At 39.3% G+C, this 21,301-nt stretch overlaps 1 protein-coding gene across 2 annotated transcripts in view; it reads right to left on the minus strand.

Annotated features, from left to right (window-relative positions):
- The window catches only part of COL14A1 (collagen type XIV alpha 1 chain), a 111,561-nt gene that overhangs the window by 79,970 nt on the left and 10,290 nt on the right, over window positions 1–21,301 (minus strand). For both annotated transcript variants that reach the window (XM_084201510.1, XM_084201509.1), the window contains exons 4-5: window positions 21,144–21,230; window positions 406–561 (exon numbers count right to left, since the gene is read on the minus strand). In XM_084201510.1, coding sequence (XP_084057636.1) covers window positions 406–561; window positions 21,144–21,230 — 243 coding nt within the window. The remainder of the gene's footprint in view (window positions 1–405; window positions 562–21,143; window positions 21,231–21,301) is intronic.

Below are 21,301 nucleotides of genomic sequence, written 5' to 3' on the forward strand. Positions count from 1 at the left end.
AAATTCTTTAGAAGAACAATTTTACATAATGTACTTCTGAATGGCAGCAGATCAGAAATATACCTTTCAGCCAGTTTAAAGCACAGGAAAAGCCAACCATTGGCACATTATGCCTGCACAAATCAAACTGCAAGTGTTTGAGGCTAATGCTGACTGAAGCCAGTAAGACTGTTTCCACAGTATTTATTTTTCACTGGCATTGCATTAGAGTTAACTAAGTTGAGGATCACAGTAAACTGTGAAGAATTAATACTACAAACATTCCAACAGCATTACTCTGATGATAGAAGTGCTAGATGAGGATGAATCTTGCAAAAAAGTTTAGCATTTAGCTGTTAACTATCCTAAAATGATAACATCTTTACATTGCTGGAGAAATATTACAAAAAAAGTGTGGCACCTTACCTACTCTTGTTTTCTCAGATCCCACATTGAAAGCAGAAACCAGGTTTTCCAGGAACAGTCGAACGAGCCTGAAATTGAATCTGCCAATACTCCAAGAACCATCTACTAGTATCACAATATCTGCAATTGCTGGAGTTTTACAGGTAAACAGGCTTCCTGTAAATCATTAAAATTAAATCAATATTATTAATTCAACAATAAAATTGTAATCCAATAAATATATGCCTTCCTCCTCCCACTAAGCTTGGTAATTAAAGCTTTCTTCCATAGAAAAAAGCAAAATGAGTAAACAAGCCTATTCTAACCTCAGTTATAGAATAGTCTGGCCATTATCTACTTCAGTTCTTTCATTAAAGTGTTCTAAATTACTTTTGGGAGGCCTATGAAAAGAAACCCTCCTTCTAAAAATACTTGAGAAAGAAAATACTAATTGCCATACAGCACAACCAATCCAAGAGTTGGTTTTCATTCCCAAAGCACATACACAATTTCAGTGCCCATACACAGTGCATGACACATAGCCTTAGGCACAGACAGTGCAGAGAGAGCTACCTGGAGATGCAGACATATAAAACAATTATCAAGGCCCTTTTCACAGGCAATAGTGAAAACCGGGTGTTTCTATACATCTCAAAAGTCCTATAGAAAACCACTAGGCATCACTGTAGACTTGTAAATCCAGAAGTGAATCTCACTCCTGCTCCTGGGAATTGAGCAAAACTGGAGGCCAATTGAATATAATGTATTAAACCTAGGTAGGAGGCACTCAATACAGCAGAGGTAAAATGCAAAGACCTCAGACTCAAATTCACAGTCTCTATGAGAACAGGCATGAGAATGAAGTTTTAGTCTTAAAGATATACAGAAAATTACAAGAGCATTAAAAGAAAAACAAACTAAACAACAGAAAAGATTGGATGAGAATTAGCAGTAGTACATATTCATGGTGTCCAAGGCTTAACTAACCAGTGGGAAAATCAAAGGAAGGGAAGTAGAGATTAGACACAAATTGCACTATGAGCCAACCGAGAAGCCAAAACAGAAGTGCCACATTCAGTTTGAGAAAATGCCAGGAAGAGAAGTAAGGGAATGGAAAAGATTTTCAGAACCTCAGACAGAATTGCCATGTTCTACAGAAGTGGATGTGTGACTGTAAAACTAAGGTGGCTGAAACAGTGGACTCATACTGTAGGGAGGGAAACAAAGGAATCATGTTACACGGGTATAAGAAATGAGAGCTGCTGTTTGAAGTACAAAAGTACAAACTCCACACCAGATTTTCTATAGAATAAGAAGGGAAGTAGGAAAGGCAAAGTAAAGCAAGTTCAGTATAATAGATATGATGCATCATAAACCATTTAGGGATGAAAATCCTGGCCCTCAGTACAGTAAAAAACAAACACAGATTAGTGAATAAAGCTGCAGCCCAGCTTTTATCATTTTTTTCATGATCCACTGTATAAGTTAGTACACAAAGAATACTAACAGTTCAACATGGTGCTAACAGGAATCACCAAGTACACTGCCAGAAATAAACTGATTTGAGCAGAGATGTTCAGCAAATAAAAGAAGTAAGTCAGTGAGAAATTATCTAAAAGGTGTTTGCATTAGCTTCCAAGAAATTCTCCTGATACACAGAGAAAATAAAACACATGGTTAGCAACTTTAAACTTTCACAACATATTATTAATGACAATCTTTTCATTAAATACAAAGCTATAATCTCACAGGCAAAACCAATCTGATGTGCAGAAGGAGTTCCATTGGTAATAATTAAGGGTTAGATTCATACCGTAGTGTAAATCCACTGAGCATTAAACCCAATCCATAAAGTTACAGTTAATGTCTTAAACGTGTACTACAAATATTTTTAGAAGAACAGGGAACATTTCCTACGTGCAGCTAGCAGTGCAAAATAAGTTCTAAACACATGACAAAAATTCCACTTACAATGATGCCAAAGCAAATATTTTATTTTAGCTTTTACAGTACAAGACAACACTATTTGAATTGGCAACACATTTTAATGTACTGACACTGGGGGACATTTAGTAAGCATCAGAAAAATGATCTTAAATTGGAACATAAATCCAAAAGAGGTCCAAATCTTTATGTCACTGAAGTCAACAGAAAAACTTCCCTTGATTTCAGTGGGACTGGAATCTGTTTTGTGATTTATTATGAATCTACCAGTCATGGCAAAATTAATGTTTTAAATATCTTTGGCAAATAAACTTCCTGTTCATCAGTCTGTATTGCTTGCAGTATCTGTCTTTCATTAACAATTGTGCCATTCTCACACCGGCCATGACTAGCATTGCAAGCTTCAATAGAGCTACTGGCAAAGTAAAATGCTACTCAACACCAGTAAGAATGAAAGCACAGGACCCCTGATTCACATCCAAGCAGCTGTACAATAGCACAGATGTACCTTTCAGTGTTATCCCAGCAGTTTAATCATACAGCCCAATGAGGATAACAGGATTTGTGCGGTTGTATTTTCGTCCTCTGCTTCTAAAATTTTATGCTGAGTATGAAACCCAGTTATTACCTTTGGTAATATTTCATATAATCTCCTATCAACAAGTTTTGCCTATAAGGCTTTTTTAATCCTGTAGTGATGGCTTTGTAGTGAAAGATTTTATCAGTTTTAGTAAATCCATTCAGTGAAGCAAAATCCAAAGAATAAAGAAAACAATAACGACATTCCTTTCAATGTTTTATTTCCACATCATCAGATCAATGCAAATAGTATAATCCAATTATTTTTTGTTAAAGAAACTTGTGAGGTTTGATCCAAGATTGTACTGCAAGGTCACAGTGTGAAAATTTGTTTCATTCTTCGTAGGTAGGAGATACTTGTTGCATCTTTTCTGCATAAAACATTTAGGTTTTGTTACTTCTGTACACCCACTATTTTGCTTATGTTTTCTCCTTGTTGTACTTAATAGAATTGTAGAAAGTTCCCTAAAAGGGAATAAACAACAGTGAGATATTAAACAGAATAAAGCGGTGATAGAATCTTTAAAACCAAAACCTGATAGGAACACAAACACCATGACATCCTAGTTAATTAATTTAGTCTAAAAGACACAGTATGTAGCAAATAATTTCTGCACCCCACTGTGCTTAGCCAGTTTCCATTGCCAGTTCTTGCAAATGTCTTTTTCAATAATCTTTCCATACAGTCATACATGGTCATGAATTCCTGTAGGGTTTGAGGGTAATTTTGAACATTTCAAGTATATACACAACTTTAATTGGCAATTTTCCCAACAACCTTTCTTAAAGGAGGATGACAGCATATCATTCCATAGAATAAAGCTCTCAACACTCAGTGTTTTAGTCTACTACAAGGTTCAGTAATGTGATCAGGTTCAATAGTGTGCTTATTTCCCTTTTATTCAGTCATCAAGAAGAGGAGAGAGAGAGAAGGCCCCACTTCCCTCTGAAGTATCCATACTCACCACTTTCAAAAGTAGGACAGTAGGGAAGAGACCAGTTACCAAATTTTATATCATGTTTCCTATCATATAGAAACCATAATTCTGATTCAAGTGCTGCATTCCACAACAAACAATAACAGAGCCTGTGATCCTTAGGAAAGCAAAAACAACAGAATTGCACAAATTGTGAAGTCAGAATAACCGCCTGTATATTTTGCATCAGCAACTGTCTGCAGTTGCTTCACTTACAATTGGAGGAGAATTTTTATGGGGGAGAAAGTAAAATATTAATGCACTTTCTGTAACAAATTTACAATCTTCCTAGTACTACTTGGCAGAATGAACTTGCCACTCTGCCAGAAAGCTGAGGAGGAAGGGACTCTGCCTGCTCATTTCTGCTTTTCACCGATGGTACAGGCTCAAAATTTCACCTTCAAAGGCACCAACAGACAGCAAAGGGCTACCAACAATGTTTCAGGGTGAGGTATTTGTACAAAACCTGCTTCAGTACCACCAAAAATCAAACCACCATGAAGAATTTTGGTTCTTTGGTTTCAGGGAAATTTTTCAAAGAGTCAGCATTGAAAGAGCTTTGCATCTGCCAAATGAAGTTTTCTGAATTTGATTCCTCAAGCCTCTAGATACTGAAGGTGATTTGCTGGCACTTCCAATATGCAAGTGTTACACCACTCTCAAAACCATGCCAAAACTGTCTGAGAGTGACGCCCGTGATGGCGATGCTGAAAAGAAAGATCCAGATAGAATTTTCTGGGATAGAGGGAGTGTTATTGGAGCCTGCAAAACAGGACCCTTGAGTCATCCCACTGAAGGGAATGGAGTGTAGAGAGAGACCTGAGAGAAGCTCTGACAGTGTGGGGGCTGCACAGAGCACAGCAGGCTTGACAAGCTCCTGGAAACACTGACCACCTCTCCAGGGCTGCATTCCCTACCTGCGGCTACTCTTCCACACACGTGCTGTGAGCAAGTGAGCAATGGTAAAAACAGAAGCTCAACCAAAAAAACCTGCAAGCCTTACTCACACAGAAATACAAAACCATAATTTTTAATCTAGAGAAGGGTATTTTGACTCCTGGAGTCAATACTACTGCTCTTTGAAAGCTCCTTGAAAGGCAAAGGGAGAAGCTGCAAATACAGGCACTGTCACACGGGAGGACTCAACACTTTAGACAAACCAGTTCAATTTGCATGCAGTTATGATATGTTTTACAGAAACACATTTGATATTTTGCCTCCCCTTGGTATGAAACTCCATTCTCATTTTCAAGAGCCAAAACACACACTTCTCCTGCTAGAAGTTAAGACTATAATTCTTTCAGAGTCTGCAATATGTCGTTTCCTTTCTTACTCCCTGTCATAGTGGAAACTCAAATAATATATGTGGAAGGAGAGGAAGAAAGTTCAAGTAGAGGTGAATAATAATAATTCAGTATGAATAGAGGACTCGTTCACAGGATAACAAAGCACAAAAGGCAAGAAGTTTGATGCCAGCAGTGAGTGAAAAATACCTTGTGAATAAAGCAGGAATGACAGAGAACAGCCAGTCCTCCACAGCAACTGACAGCACCACACTGAGCAGAAGCACCACTGAGGACAAGGGCAGTGTAAATCTACATTAGCAAAATGTCACATCATTTATTAAAAAGGGTTAAAAAAATTATGGGACGTGAGGCAGTGTCCAGCTCCAAAATTCAGCAACTCACTAGTCCACACTTCTGACATTGATATTACTGTTCTGTGCTGGTGATATCATCCTTGCACTTGGACCTCAGTTTAACACATCCCATATGTCAGGCCTATGGACCAGACAAATGCATATAACATAACTGCTGTTCTTTAAACTAGATCCAACCACAGCTTGAATTTGAAGAACCCAAAGTTGGAACATTAGGTTTAACGAGCAGCCCAACAAGGTTAGAAGTTTGTCCCTGGTCCCTAGGAAAAAAAGAAAAAGCAGCCAGCCCTTTTCCATGTGCCTTATTCCACGCCAGGAAACTAATATAGCCCAACTGGCAAACCTACAAATTAGCTTTTTGGTGGAGTTGGAATATTAAGATTTACAGAATGTGTTGTGTCTAATCACATCACATTTGACTGTGAATACTGTAGTTTAAAAATTTTCTGCTTCCAAAACACAGCACTTACTAAACACTATTTATAGCATACCTTCTGAATTTAAGGCCACAAAACTAATCAAAGCACTAGTTGATAACACATTAATTCCCTATATATACTCGTGATAACTCTCAAGCGTGAGGAAAGGAAGCATAGAGCCATTTTCTATGCACTTTTTCATACCCACTCAATGACAGTTTTACTTTTACAGTATGTAGTCACTAGTTTATAAAAACTTCTAGAACTTTCTTTCTAAATCTGAACTTTTTATTTGGAGAGACAAAAAAAAGTAACTGTGCAAGAAAGTGCTGATGTCTCCTTACAGGCCATTGTTGATCGATAGCACTGAAGAACACAATGTCTGCAGCAGCTTACCAAACAGCAATACTAAACTCTCCTGGTCTGTGTACCTAGACAGGAAAATATGGTTTTAAATCCCCCTGAATTTAAATTGAGAGTTTAAAACATTTGTTATAATTTCTCTTCCAAGAGACAGCATGTCAACACAGAACAAAGCATGCTGCTGAAGCCTTTCCTGAACCTGAAGCCCAGCCTGGCAATACACTGTGTCCATTTAGCCACAATTTACACTGAAGATGATCTGTAATCCTCCAGTAAAGTACATGAAACCTAAGAAACTCTTCTGCAGATTACAGTGATAACTCTCTGCTTCTCTTTCCTCTCAGTTCTGCATCTGAGTGCATGAATGTTTTAAATGAAACGGCTGTCTCAAGGTCTAAATTACTTTTCAAGACAGAAAACTGTATATTTTATTAATATGGTCATACTTATCTACCATTCCTATGTAACAAATATGCCAGGATTTAAAAGACTTATTTCTCCTATTTCTTTAGTAAGGTATGAAATCCTTGACAGTTTTCTTTGGCTGTCTAGAAGACAGTTAATCAGGGCACTCAGACAAAAGTGGTACTTAGAAATCCTCAACATTAATTAAGGTGTATGTCTAAATCCCTCTAAACCATGAGAGAGCACTGGTCTGTGCCTGAGCTCATAACACAACAGGCAAAGTAACAGAGAAGAGCCTGCTGAGAGAACAGTCTGCATACTTATGAAAGTAGTTAACATAGAAATAATGAAAAAGTAGTTGAAACAAACTGCTACAACACAGTTAAACTACAGCTCAGCATTACAGACTTAAGTATATATGATATCATGGACAGTGTGTCTAGAAACAAAAAGGATGGTGCAACACAAATGCAGCACAAAAGGCTTCCAAATTCAAGGCCTTATATTAACATCATGCAGTTCTTGAAATAATATTTTCATTATGTAAACAGTGTATATGCTTGTATAAATACAAATATACAGTGATCTTTAGAAGCATCACTAATCTAGGATGTCATGTGTCAATCTAGAAAAACTCAGGATGAAATTTGTGCCCTCTTGAATGTAGCAATTCTTCCATTCTCTAACTAGCCAAGTAAATACCTAACTCTGAGAAATCTCAACTCCCAGAGAATCAGAGTATCAGAGGTGGGAAGGGACCTCTTGAGTTTAGTCAAACTGCCCTAATCAAAGCAGGGGCAACAACAGCAGATTGCTCTGGGCCACGTCCAGTCAGGTTGAAGAGTCTCCAAGACTCCACAACGTGAGTAACGCCCTCCAGTGTTTTACCATCCTCATAGCAAAATAATTGTTTTCTTTAATTAAATATAATTTACAGTTACTTTAATTTGTGTCCACTGCCTCTTGTCCTTTGTCTGGACAACACTGAGAAGAATCCCTGCCTTCTTTACTTATTCCAGAGTGTATTTTTACACAGTGGAATGATATCTTTCAAAACTGCTGTCCTCCAAGCTGAACACAACAACTGTCTCAACCTCTCCATTTATGAAAGATGCTCCAAACCTTCAATGATCTCCATGACCTTTCAATGGACTCTTTTCAGTAAGTCCATGTCTTTCCTCTATTGGGGAGCCAGCCCAGCAACAGACACAGAATTCCACATGTGCTTTCACCAAGGCTGGGCTGAGGGGAAAAATCACCTCCATCAATCTGCTAACAGCTTCCTTCCCAGAGTAGCCCAGGAGGCTCCTTTGTGACATGTGTCGGTGTTTGCCTCCCTTGTGCCATGTGTCTGTGCTGGCCCAGGGTCACCCAGCTCTCCAGGCTTTTTCTGCAAGCCCCATGCCAGCTGATCAGCCACCCACACTGGTGGTACCTGGGGTTATTCCTGCCTGGGGCTTCCCCTTGCTGATCTGGCACTGTTTGACAGCACTGCCCTGCCTATGCACTGAGCAAAATTTGGATGTTGAATTTGAAAGGTCTTGAGGCACAGAGAGAAGAGATATGAGAGGTATTTCACAGGTTACAGGAGCACCATCCCTGGGCTCAAAATTTACAGTTTTCCCTTCCTTTATTGTACTAGAAAGATCAGTGCAAAAGACCAGAAATTTCAGCCCACATTTCTAACCACATAAGCAAATCAAATCCAAGCAAAGATCCTGCCAACATGAATTTGATTTCTGAAATAGCTGTCTGTACCATTATGCAGCCCTAATTCTGCTAACTTTCCTTCATAAATGGAAACTAAATATACTCAGGCACCAAGCTGGTGCTGGTGTTCCACAGAAGCTCCTTTGAGTATTCCAGAAGGGCAGAGTACAAGAATACCACAGCTCTGGAGAATAATGAACCAAAGACACACATACCAAACTCAGCAGTCAGATAAGGAAACAGGACTCCCTCATTACATGCATTATTAGTGCAGCCAACCAGACAGGTGAGAACACCTCGGAGCTAGAAAATGTGGTCCCCACAGCCAGGTAAGTTCCATTTTAGCTACAACCTGGCACCTTTTAACCAAGGGACATAACAACACCAAGGATTACTCAGCACAGGGCACCAGGAAAAGGGTGCTGACCATGAGAGAGCCCAGAAACAGAGTCCTGCACCAACAGACCCAGAATGGACATGAAGACCTCAGACCACACAGGGAGGGTGGAAATGACCCTGAAATCATCTCTCCTCAGTACAAGCTCATGCTTGCTGTTTAACAACAGATGAATGAGACAGGCTATGAAACAAGACTCTCATCAAAGGGGGAACAGTAAAGAGCAGCCTTGAAAGAGAACTTGTATGGCAGACAGCTATAACCCAAAAACTGGGTATCTTATAGTTGTATTCAAGGCAAGGCCATCTCACAGTCCCTGAAAACAGATACCAAAACCTTTCTCTCCCATTTTGCTGACCATAGCATAAAGCAAAGATTCTTCAGGGTATGCAAATCCATGAGTTTGCTGATGAATGCATCAATCCTTTATGATTACACATTCTTATAAGAGGCTCTTGGTCTTGCACTTCAGTCTTTAATAACATATCTGTCTGCTACCACCTCCACAAAGCTTTTTTTGCTTCTTCTTTCAAAGTGGCCACACAAGTTTTAAAAAGTGGCCCAGAGTTTCAACATGTTACTACGTGGCTTCTGTGATATATCAAAGACAAGCATCACTCATGACATACCAAGATGTTTACCTAGATTATATATAGTCCTGAGTGAGCCTACAGACTTCAGACTGTGCAAATTCATGCTGCCAGAGGATGAAGAACTGTTAAGGAATGTCTCAGCAGCGTAGCAATGAAAGTGTTTCAATTATGAAACGTCACCACAGACCCTGAATCTGACTTATGGGAACATCTCTTGCTGCTAGCAGAATCCAGCCATGCCACTGCACTGTTGATTGGATGGATACTCAAGAGCTAATGACGTGAAGAGATGAAAATCAGTCTGAAGATAATGAAAGACCATTCATTCAGCTGAGCTTCTATTAATCCATTATTCAAGAATGTGAACAGCAGCCTCCCACTTCAAGAATAAATTGCACAAAAAAAGGTCAATGCCTGAGGGGAAAGCTACCAAAGCAAAAAAAGAGGCCAGAGAAGTTTTCAGTTGGTAATAGTTCAGATTTATGAAGCACTATACATATTTACAGTGCAGAGATACGAGGAGAAACATAACTCAAGGGTTATGGATATGAGGATAAGCCTCTTTTAACTCAGGTTGTCAGTCTGAGTGGTTCTAATATCAGGAGCTGGATCACTTTATGAAAAAAATGAAACTTCCATTGAGGTCCAAGATAGGCTAAGTCTCTTTTTCTACTCAGAGGGTAGAAAGAGACCTAGAAAGTTGTTCTTTTTCCAAACTGCAGATTCTCTAGATACCGATGTCAACACAGGGTCTACACTTCAATAAAGTGGATGCATCCAAGGAGAGTTCTTAGGGAGGGACATTTTGGATGACAGAAAGGCAATCTCTCCAGTCTCCAACTTCTACAGGAACATTTATGAGAGGTAATACCTAACCTTAACCAGACATTAATATACTGACAGGAAGAAATGCATTCCCTCCTATAGAAATGCAGAGCCAGGAGTGAAGCAAGTGGAATTCCTGGGTAAGAATGAAGACTGGTCATCATTCCTAATGCCAAGCTTTCTATTTTCAGAATAAAACAAGGGTTTGTCATCTGGAATACGCAAATTGAAGAAGACATCCAGCAACCTCCAAATTAATGCTCACTCTCAATCTAGGCTAATGCAAATAAATAAAATTTTACACCTATCCAGAACAGACAAGGCAGTTACAAACACTTAAGAGAGACTTTTTTAGGTTAAAATCAACCTCTTGCTCCCAATCTCTCTCTCTCTTCCTCTCTCCTCCTTGGGATTTCTTCTGTCAGGCTCAAAATGTACAACTCAACATGAACTCTTTCCCAGTTCCAGGCTTCACAGTAATTTCCAGGTGTTCAGTTTCAAGCTTGCTGTCTCTCAAAACTATATTTTTTACTTATTCAGATTATGTGAACACACTTGTGTGCTGTTTAATTTGGCCAGATGGCAGATGTAAATGCTGCAATCTCTAAAGATAGCTTGCTTTGTTTTCTCCAAAGCAACTACCAAATTATGGCAAAGGAAAAGCACTTAAGAATTCTGTCCATGTCAGTGCTGATACTTCCCATCACATTTTTCAGTCATGAGAGCCAGGGAGAAGTCTTAAAAATTACCCCAGCCAGGTCCATAGAAGTACTGCCATTGCAGAATGAAATCCAAGTTGCAAGTAGTACTCAAAGGACACAATAGCTATTTCCTCCAGAGGAATCCTTAGGATGAATTCCTGGAATAAGCATTGATCATCCACAGCACAATGAGCTAAACTTTCTGGACAGTAAAGAGGAGTTTACCCAAGAGTTTCCTTGCGTCAGAGTCCTCCTGTAAGTCCTCCAGTGTTTAACAAGGAATTTCCAATATACAAAGCTCTGCATGGCAGCTCAGAGGTTTATAGTCTAGCTTGGAAACCTAATGGATGCCTTTCATCAAATTCTACCTTCTGAAAAGTACAGAAACCAAGATGGCCTGGGTGCAGCATCCAAAGTTCACATATCAAAGAGAGCAATGGTATATTCCGACAAGTCTATTTCGTATCCTTATTATAACAAATATTTTCATCACCTAAAGTTGAGAGAGAAAATGAGGAGTTCCAGAGAAGAATGGAAAGCCATGACATTTGGCACAAATTAAAAAACAATTGCTGCCAAAAAAACCCATGCTCTGATGACCTAACATGTATGAGGACAGGATTGCTGGGCAGGTTCTACGTGGGGTACAGCGCAGACACCCAGTGCAGACCACTGGCTGTACACATTTTAATGAGAGCCCTATTGGCAAAGTTCAGATGGTCAGGTGCTGCTTTCACTAGAGAGAGCTGAGAGAGGAAACATCATGCATTTTCTGTTTGGGCTAAGGCTGGGCAGAACAAAGCCAACTGAGTCCAAAGCCAAGGTGACTGAGTCAGAAACCAAAATCAGGTCTACAAAATAACATCTGGGTTAAGCAACCTCAGAGTGATCAGAGTAGCATGGTGGGGGGAACATAATAATAAATGCTTGCTAAAGCTTTGTGGTAGTACAAAATGTTCTAATAATGCTGAAGCATGGCCCAAGCATTACCCAGACTTCTCCAGGGAGGTGTAGGGATCTGGGACCATTCCCCTTGAAGAAGCATAGAAAATAGATTTGTGTGTTCATATTGCTTTTATTGATTAGTAAGTGCTAGAAAAAGCAGGTATACACTGCACACACAAGAGCTATTGACAATCAGGTCAAAGGATTGCATGTCACTGCAAATGTCACTGCATGTCACTCAGTGCCAAAAGGCAGCTTTTACTAAAGGCTACAATCATATTTGTCAAGATGGTAAGCACAGAATTGAAAGGTAAATTAAAAAAATCCCAAAGTAACAGTAACAGAAGTAACAGAGCACATGTCCTCAGCTAATGACAGGAGATGTGTATCCCGTTTCATCTATGACAAAGTAATGCATCCCCATACTCCCTACAGACACTACAAAGGTGAAATATTAGCCTCAGTATTATGCATAGACATCTTTAGTGAAATGTAAGCAGTAGCCTAGAATTTAGACCTATGCCATCAATAGTTCTGACCTTCACTGTATTTTCTGATACAGTCTTTCGTTTACAAATGTCCAAACATGAAACCTACCACATAGAAGTACTCCACAATGTTTAAATAACCTACCTACAAAGTAGGAAATGTTCCCATTTTGCAGCATCAAGAAACTGATGCCTAAGACTAATGGCCAGGGTTATGCCTACACTTGGGAGGATAAGGTAGAAGTTGAGCTAGTTATTTCTGAGCAGAGAAGTGCGTTCACCAGGGAGTGTGCTGTACTGAACACAATTGCTGCACTGCTACTAGTTTTGGAGCGAAATTGGTTGCATCTAGTTCAAGCAACCCTTCAATATTATATTGCACTGCACTGGAACAGAAGAAAACAAAAGGTGTGCAAAAACTTCATTTATACCTCTTGTGCAATTCCAGCATAGATCCAGAAACGAAACAATAAGTACAGAGGTTTCATCCTGCTTGTATCTTCTGAGATCAGCAACACATTTGGATAACTTGTTCTTACTTCATAACACGGCTCACACTGGTGGGTCACAGCTTAGGGGCAATGAGGCAGGGGGTACAGGAACAAGTACCTGGGGACTGTGTAAGATCTAATAGGATATGCTTAGGAGAGGAACCAAAAACATTGAAACATAGTTTGGGGAAGAACACATATGGAAATACAGAACAGGCATCAAGGGGACCAGTTCCATCTGCACAATTGGCTGATTAGTACTTGCTTGGCCAAGCCCTGTGCTTGATCACCCCAGACCTATTGGGACTACATGCTCAGTCCTGATACTGGCTGGAGCTGGGGCACTGGGCTAAAAGTTCAGTCATCCGCAAAGCAAGAAAAAAATAGTATTTAAAGTAGAAAAGCTAAGTACTTTCCAACAAATTTTGCTTTTACCCTCATATTGCAGAAGCAGAAAAACCTGGAAGAGCTGAGAAAAGACAAAGATTGCTTAGGAAAAACATAATGCACTGGGGGAAAATACCCACACAGCATAGTTATCATTTCTTTCTTCTGCTGCTCATAATCAAGACCTAAAGTGTCCTCCAGAAAGCTCAAGGAAACCCTGCTAGTAAATCAAATAATCATTTGTGTAAAGACATAGTTAACGAGTTCCATAGCCCAGGAGTTCAGTAAGTAATAAAAAAGTCATGACTAAAACCAACATTTGCAGTTACATTAGCCAGGATGAAGTGAGTAAAACTATGAAATGCTGCCAATGAAGCAGAAGTTCAGAAGGTATTCATTCCTGTGGCTTAGTCAAATACCTCACAGCACTCATTTCACACTGTCTAGTAATACTTACTGAAGCATCTGACATTAACTAAACAGACAAGTTAATAAATTAGATAATTAGTGTCTTCTGAATAGTACCTTAATATACCTCTCTGTGGATTTTCCTCCCCTACTTAAATAGTGCCGTTCAACAGCTATAAAACTACAAATGTCAAAGCTCATTTGCATCAAATGTATAGGAATGTTGAAAGAAGAATGCAAATCAGTATATTTTCTAAGCTTACCACACCTCTCATTTCTATCACTGTTGGAAGACTGACTCCACCTCACTCTAAGAGCTATTAAAATAGAAACCTCAGACAAGTATACCTTAGCATTTTGAGGAAGGATATGCCTTTTGCACTGTCTGATAGAATAAAAAACACATTACGAAAAAAAAAATCATTCAGAAACATTTACATTGAGAGATTATAGAAGTAAGGCAAATAATAATATCACTAATAATGTGCAACACATTAGGAAGTTAAAAAAATTTATCAAAAACTATCTCACTACAAAACATAATAACTTTGGATATGTCTACACAGTTTTTACAGGCAACTGAACCCTGGCAGACCACACTCACCCAAAAGAAACTGCAGGCATACATATTACTACTTAGCAGGTAGGTATCACATGACAGATGGCTTCAGGTCTCTTTCCAGAACACTTTATGATACTAAACCCCAAAAGTACTAAAAACTCAAAATTTAGTACAATATAACCAAAATCTCTTCTCTGCTTCTCTGTGCATAACTGAGTAGTGAAGAAGGAAAAAAAAAAAAGGAAAAGGAGAATTGAAACAGCATGTGTCAGAGGTAGCTGTGACTAAAAGACCAGCTATTCTTCATTGTATTTATAACTTGTGTATAGATACATATATCTGTGTAAATAATCACAATAATAATAATAATATCAGTAACAGTGTTAAATTCATTAAAGATCACTAATAATATTAAATTCTTTCAAAGGAAACCTTCATTTCTCCTTCCAGGTAATTTTTACCTCTTCCTCAAAAACTTTTTAATTTAAATTAATATACAGTGCAGGACTATTGATCAAGGCACATGAAATCACTATTTGCTGTTTTTAACATTAGTTCAGGTTAAATTACTTCCATACAAATAATGTAACCTGACATCTGCCCCTAATGCCAAGGTATGGCATTACATAGCTCATTATATAGAGCTTCTGCTTTTCTATCTCTAGAGCCTGCTATGATTTCTATGCTGTTTTTCACTCACCCACTACCTAAATTTTCCATTGCCAAGTTATCCATTCTCTACTCATTGACAATAGATTAGTTAAAAATTCTCTGTCCTAAATTTCTACCTGCTTGTCTCATTCTTCCACAATGTGAAACTCAGATCTAGCTTTTACTGTCAACCAATTTCTCCTAGAGTTTCCTCTATTTTTCATTTGGGCAGGGAGCTGGGTGGCATCACCCATTTTCTCAGAGCTTTCAGTTGGCTCCCGACCAGCCCAGAGAGCCCAGCTCATGTTCCAGTTCCAGTTTTGCTCCTAGCATATGGTAAAGGTGACTCCCATCAGAAAGAGGCACTTCAGAGATTGAAAAAGCTGCAGTTCCCCCAGGTATTTTAACTCAGCACCACATCAGTGGATTTTCACAGAAATCAGTGAAAAAGCCACTCCTGCCCCTAGTGGACTTGCTGTGGGGTGAAACACCATTTTGATTCTGGAAGGCTGAACAAACCTCCATGTTCTGTGCTGTGCAGTGAAGATCCCTGACCTCCCTAACCAGCCATACTTATTGTATGACTCTATTCCATGCACTTTACAATGAAAAAATAATTAACATTGTGATACACAAGTCACAATCTTTTGTGGGACTTTTATTTCTCATTGTTTGAATGTCTACAGACTGTGTAGGGCTATCCTGCAACACCTGATTCAGAAGAGAAATCTGACCTATACATGCTCTATGCATCTAAGTCATCTTGATGGGAGATCTGCATAAGGGACTTTCCAGACAGGACAGGTTAAAGACTGTGTAAATTCTTCACTCTAGTAAAGCACTAATGGAGCACCTTTGGTATTGGGCCAGGCTTGGCAGAAGGGAGGCTGCAGGGGTGGCCTTTTTGAAAAGAGGCCAAGTGTCCATGGACAGATGGTGGCACTTCTGGGAAAACATATTTAAGACAGGGGAAAAAAATACCCAGCAAAGAGTGAAGGAAAGTTAGAAAGAGTGAGAAACAGCAGAGAGAACCCCAAGGTCAGAGGAGAGTGTGCTCCACGGCAGAGCAGATATTCTCTGCAGCCTGCAGATGACGTACATGGAGAAGAAAGGTATGAGAAGAAAGGAATGGAAGAGGGTAACAATCTCTCAACACCCCTTTTACACCACTTGCTTCCTCTCTGAAGGGACTTGGACTGAGTGTAACTCGCAGTGATAACAAGGGAGGAGGAGAGGAGTCTGGGAGGAGGTCAAGCTGAGCCTGGGAAAATGGAAAGGAAAGCTGTTGTTTTAATGTTTGTCTCTTTTGTTTCCCACTACCCACATTAGCAAATTTTTTAACTGGCAATAAATTATGTAAATCTTCCTCCACTTGACTCTGTTTGCCTACCATGGTAACTGGTAAGCAGCCTCCCTTTCTTTATCTCAGTCTATGAACTCTTTCATTCCTGTTCTTCCTTTTTTCTCTCCCATCCTGCGGGGGAGAATAATGAGCAAGCAGCTAGGTGGGAGTTTGGCTGCAAACCTACATTAAGGCACCACACCTCCCAACTAAAAATCCCCAATCAAATCAACAGGAATGCAGATAAAACTGGCCTCAGTGTTTTGTTGTTTATATTGAAATGGGTAGTTAAACCCAGTTCAGATACATGGAGAAATATCCTGCAGAAAAAGATATAGTCATATATTTGTCAGAGGATATAGTCAAAGCACTGATTCTCCCCTCCCCAAAGGGATTTGATTAGAGAATCAGTCATAGAAGCTCTCTGAGAAACTGTAAAACATCTGAGAAGGCACAGAATGTATTAACCCCTGTCACTGTACAGAAAAGAGCTTTGTACATGAGGGAGCTGGAGAGGAGCCAGGGTACAAGCACTCAAATATCAGTGCGTGCTGAAAGAAGCTGCATCTGTGAGCTTTTTCTTAACAGACAGAAAGAGAAAAGGCTTCTGACATTATTAATATGAGTGTGCACAGCAGTGATAAATCACTAAGCTGAAAAATGACAGGTTCTCAGAAATATAGAAAGGAGATTCTATTTGAAAGTGGTCATGCAGAAGAATTACAGAAAGTTTCTGGAAATCAAATATGAAGCGGACATTTGATGGAGGAGGGCTAGCCTGAATCAATTTGGCACCATGACATTACTGGATATACACTAGAGGTTTGCTTGTGATAAGAGCACAGTACTTACAGGAGAAAAGGAGTAAATCTTTTAAAACTACTTGAATGAATAGGACAGAATAGATGGAAAATTTTAATCTAGGTTGCTGAAGCTGCTTTACTAGCAAGCCATACAAGCTGTTGACAGACTTACATAAAGACAGAGGAAAATCCTCATAACAATTTAATTTAGGGACAGAAGAAGAAAGTAGATTTTGGAGTTCAGGAGAAGGCATTTAGAACTCCCAGGACTGCTCAGAGCCTTAGACAGTTGGTAATTAAATAGTGGACAGTACCACATAAACAGTCCTCCAAACCACAGATGAAAATAAGAGTGAAATGCTCTGGAACTACCTAGAATCACGAGTACATGTATTTACATGTTGCATTTCTTAGCAAAGAGCTGGCTTCTAGAAGCAGAAGGGTTATAGTGAAATCTTTGCCCCACTGAATGGAAAGAGAATTTTCTGGGGTTTATTGTGTGACCCTGAAGAAAGTATATTAGCTAAGTATTTATAAACAACAAGTTCATACAATTATGTGGTGCCTTTCAGGAAAATCAGCAGGGTACATGACTTATCATAACGCACAAACCGGAGCTTGTAATATTGAAAGAGTTCATAGTCTTTTTTCATACTCACTGACAAGTACATTGATGTGCTTTATTAGTTTTCCCCTAAACAGTGATTTTAGATTTTCTGGTTTACTAATGCCAGTAAGCATCATTCTGTAACAAGCAGTGCAGATGTTCACAGAAGGCACCTCTTTATATCAAAAATTGACACTAATAACTGGGGAATCGTGCTCCCCCTTCACTCAAGAGAAGAGCAGAAGCCACAACCACTGACAATAGTGGCCTCGACAATGGCTGTTTTCAATTTTTGTTATGGGCAAAGATTGCTCCTGTTCTCAGGTAAGATATTATTCTATCTAACTCAACTTAGCTGTCATCATAAAAGATTTTTTAACGTTTATACAAACAGATTAATAACACCTTCAATAAGGTCACAGACAACACCAAGCTGGGCATGAGTGTTGATCTGCTGGAGGGTAGAAGAGTTCTGCAGAGGGATCTGGACAGGCTGTGTGCAGCCTGTGGCCCAAGGCCAGTGGTGTGAGGTTCAACAAGGCCAAGGGCTGGGTCCTGCACTTGGGTCACAACAACCCCCTGCAGTCCTACAGGCTGGGGAAGAGTGGCTGGAAAGCTGCCCTTGGGAAAGGACCTGGGGGTGCTGGTCAACAGTGACTGAACATGAGCCAGGGTGTGCCCATGGCCAAGAAGGTCAATGGCATCCTGGCCTGGATCAGAAACAGTGTGGCCAGCAGGACCAGGACAGGGATTGTCCCCTGTACTGGTGAGGCCATCCTTCCAGTGCTATGTCCAGTTCTGGGTCTCTCAACTTGAAGAAGGACATTGAGGGGCTGGAGTGTGTCCAGAGAAGGGCAACAGAGCTGCGGAAGGGTCTGGAGCACAAGTCTGGTGAGGAGCAGCTGAGGGAGCTGGGGGTGTTTAGCCTGGAGAAAATGAGGCTCAGGGAAGACCTTGTCACTCTCTCCAACTCCCTGAAAGGAGACGGTAGCCAGGTGGGGGTCGGTCTCTTCTGCCAGGTACCAAGGGACAGGACCAGGAGAAATGGCCTCAGGTTGAACCAGGGGAGATTCAGATTGGATATTATGAAAAATTTCACCATGTTGAGAGAGGATAAATATTGGAACAGGCTGCCCAGGGAATTGGTGCTATCACCATCCATGGAAGCATTCAACAACTGAATGGATGTGACACTTCCTGAGATGTTTTTGTGGACGTGGTGGTATTAGGTCAAATTGATGATGTACATTTTTTCCAACCTTAGTGGTTTTATGATTCTAATAATTTCTTCTGTAGTGCTAACTCCCAAGGTCTAGCCAACTTGACCAAAGATATAAACACAGACATAGGGTTGCTATTAAATCCATCAAATTTAGCCATACACTAAATGGTTATGAAAGCAATTAACTGCTGGCCTGAATTCATTTGGTTGTACTCAAATAATTTCCTGTGAAACATCTGCAGAGGATCAAGTTATTACTCATGCGTTTGCTGTAAAATTTTGCACTTATTTCTTTAATCCATTTCTTTCAGACTTTTCCTTCTTTCTTTGATTCTATTTCAATTTGAGGTGGAACAGTCTTTATATATTAAACTAGGAAAGCTTTGATACCATTACTTTCTGTGTATCCGTTCTGAATTCACTTCTACCCCAACTACACATTTTTTGCTGATGCTCTTATTTTTGCCCTGTGTTTTCACTTGGAATCTCACCCTACTCCCACTGAAGTCATTCAGTTGTAATCTTCATCACTTTGAATAATCATTATACTGTGCAAAGCAGAGAAATATGCAATAGTTAGACTAGAGGAGAAAGTTCTGTTACTGTAGAATAATATATAGCTGAGTGGGAAATAGGGCTAAACAAATTCAAGAATTCATAAAAATTAGCCTAATATTTTTTATTTATGATCAGGTTTGCTGATCAAGAAGTTTCTAAGTTTTGCTTTAGTTTTAAATGCACACCCCAGTATTCTAGTAAAACCTGCTACAGTAAGTATAAGGCAATATCTTTCCAGAAGTGCTGGATGGAGATGTATTTTGTCCTGTTACAAACTGCCCTGATACAACTGAAGAAATTCAGATGAGTAAAAAGTGGTGAAGGGATGAGGAAGGTGACTAAACTAAAGACTTCAAAAGTAAACATGAATCCTAAAAAGGGAGAGACTGCAGATCCAAGCTCCTCTCGCCAATTGTAGTTTTGCCCTTACTCTATGAAAAAAGCATAAAGGCTCTCCCGCAGTCTGGCAGACACTTTCCTCTGTCTGCATTTAATCAACATTTTCCAAGTACAGGCTCAGTTTTCCCTCCTTCAACTTTTATCAATTGCCCTTCATTAAGAAAGCAAATCACATTTTCCTTCTCTGTTTTGTCATTTCTTCCAGCTCAGCCTTCCTCCAGACATGATGTAGGAATGATCACCAATCCACTACCCTGTAATGCGCTAGCAGGTAGAACTTGTGTCTCTAGTGTTGCAAACACTAGCTGACATTCTTCCAAAGTATCCAATGGAATTCAAGGGTGCTTTGGTTTGAGAAATGCTGCATGGAAACAAACTTAGTGTTAATAAATACAGCATGACAAAAAAATATGTGGTAAGAATAAAAACCCACCGAAGAAAAATTTGCGTGGGCTTCAAGGAGCTTTGGGTGAGGTCTTTGACACTTTCATTACTGGAGACAGATTTATATGGAAGGGGAAAATGGGGTCCTTGAAACTGTCCAGTTTATTCACAGAGAGACTATTTAAGGTCATACCAAGCTCTTCTTGTTCTGTATACCATAAATAACTACTGAAGGGAATAATTAGTTTTGGGGTTACTTCATAAAGAAGATGCTATTTGAATTTTAAAAAAACAGGAAATAGAGATGCATATTAAGCTTGAAATAGATTTTCATCCATACTAGACAAACTTCTCATGGCAAGCAGTATCACATTTCACCAGAAGATTGGCTCCTTGCAACAGGACAAAATTAACTCCTTTTTTTCCCCTCCCTCAAAATGTTTCAAATGTTTTCATATATACAACCTAGGACAGACTTATCAAGTTAATATGTGGCTAATTACACAGTAGTATTAATTTGACTTTAGATAGGAATTAGTACTGCCAGTCTGTCTTACAGCCAAGACAAGAAGAAGTTATTACATGCACACACACCTGCATAATTCTTCCACTACTCAAAGTGCATCCAGTGGGGAAATACAAGCAGCTTTAATAATTTTGATATTATCTAAAATTATTCTTTAATAATTTTTTATCTATTCATGATGGCATTTAGGACTTTATAAAAAAGCAAAGCAAAACACAGAAATAAAAGCTATACCTCTGTAGCAACTCTCCAATATTTCTGAAATTACTGGGTTTTTTCCCCTTCTATTAAATTTAACCCTGAGAACCAGATTTAAAGTACTGACTTACAGAAAATCTCTACAGTGGCCAAGTTAAATAAAGAAGCTGAGTATATTCAGAATATCACATAAGTCATAAGTGTTATGATCTGACCTTCCGGGGCTGGTTTACTCGCATTTGTTTTTTCTGGATCCTTCGCCTTGGATTTACTTGTGTCTTTTCTTCTCTCTATGTCTTTAACTGTAAAGTAAGGGGGAAAATCAATTAATCTAGAAACAAGGCAGTTAGAAGCATGTAATTTTCTTCTTCCT

This window comes from Fringilla coelebs (assembly GCF_963513975.1).
Source record: "Fringilla coelebs genome assembly, chromosome: 1".
In the NCBI taxonomy this organism is placed as follows: Eukaryota; Metazoa; Chordata; class Aves; order Passeriformes; family Fringillidae; genus Fringilla; species Fringilla coelebs.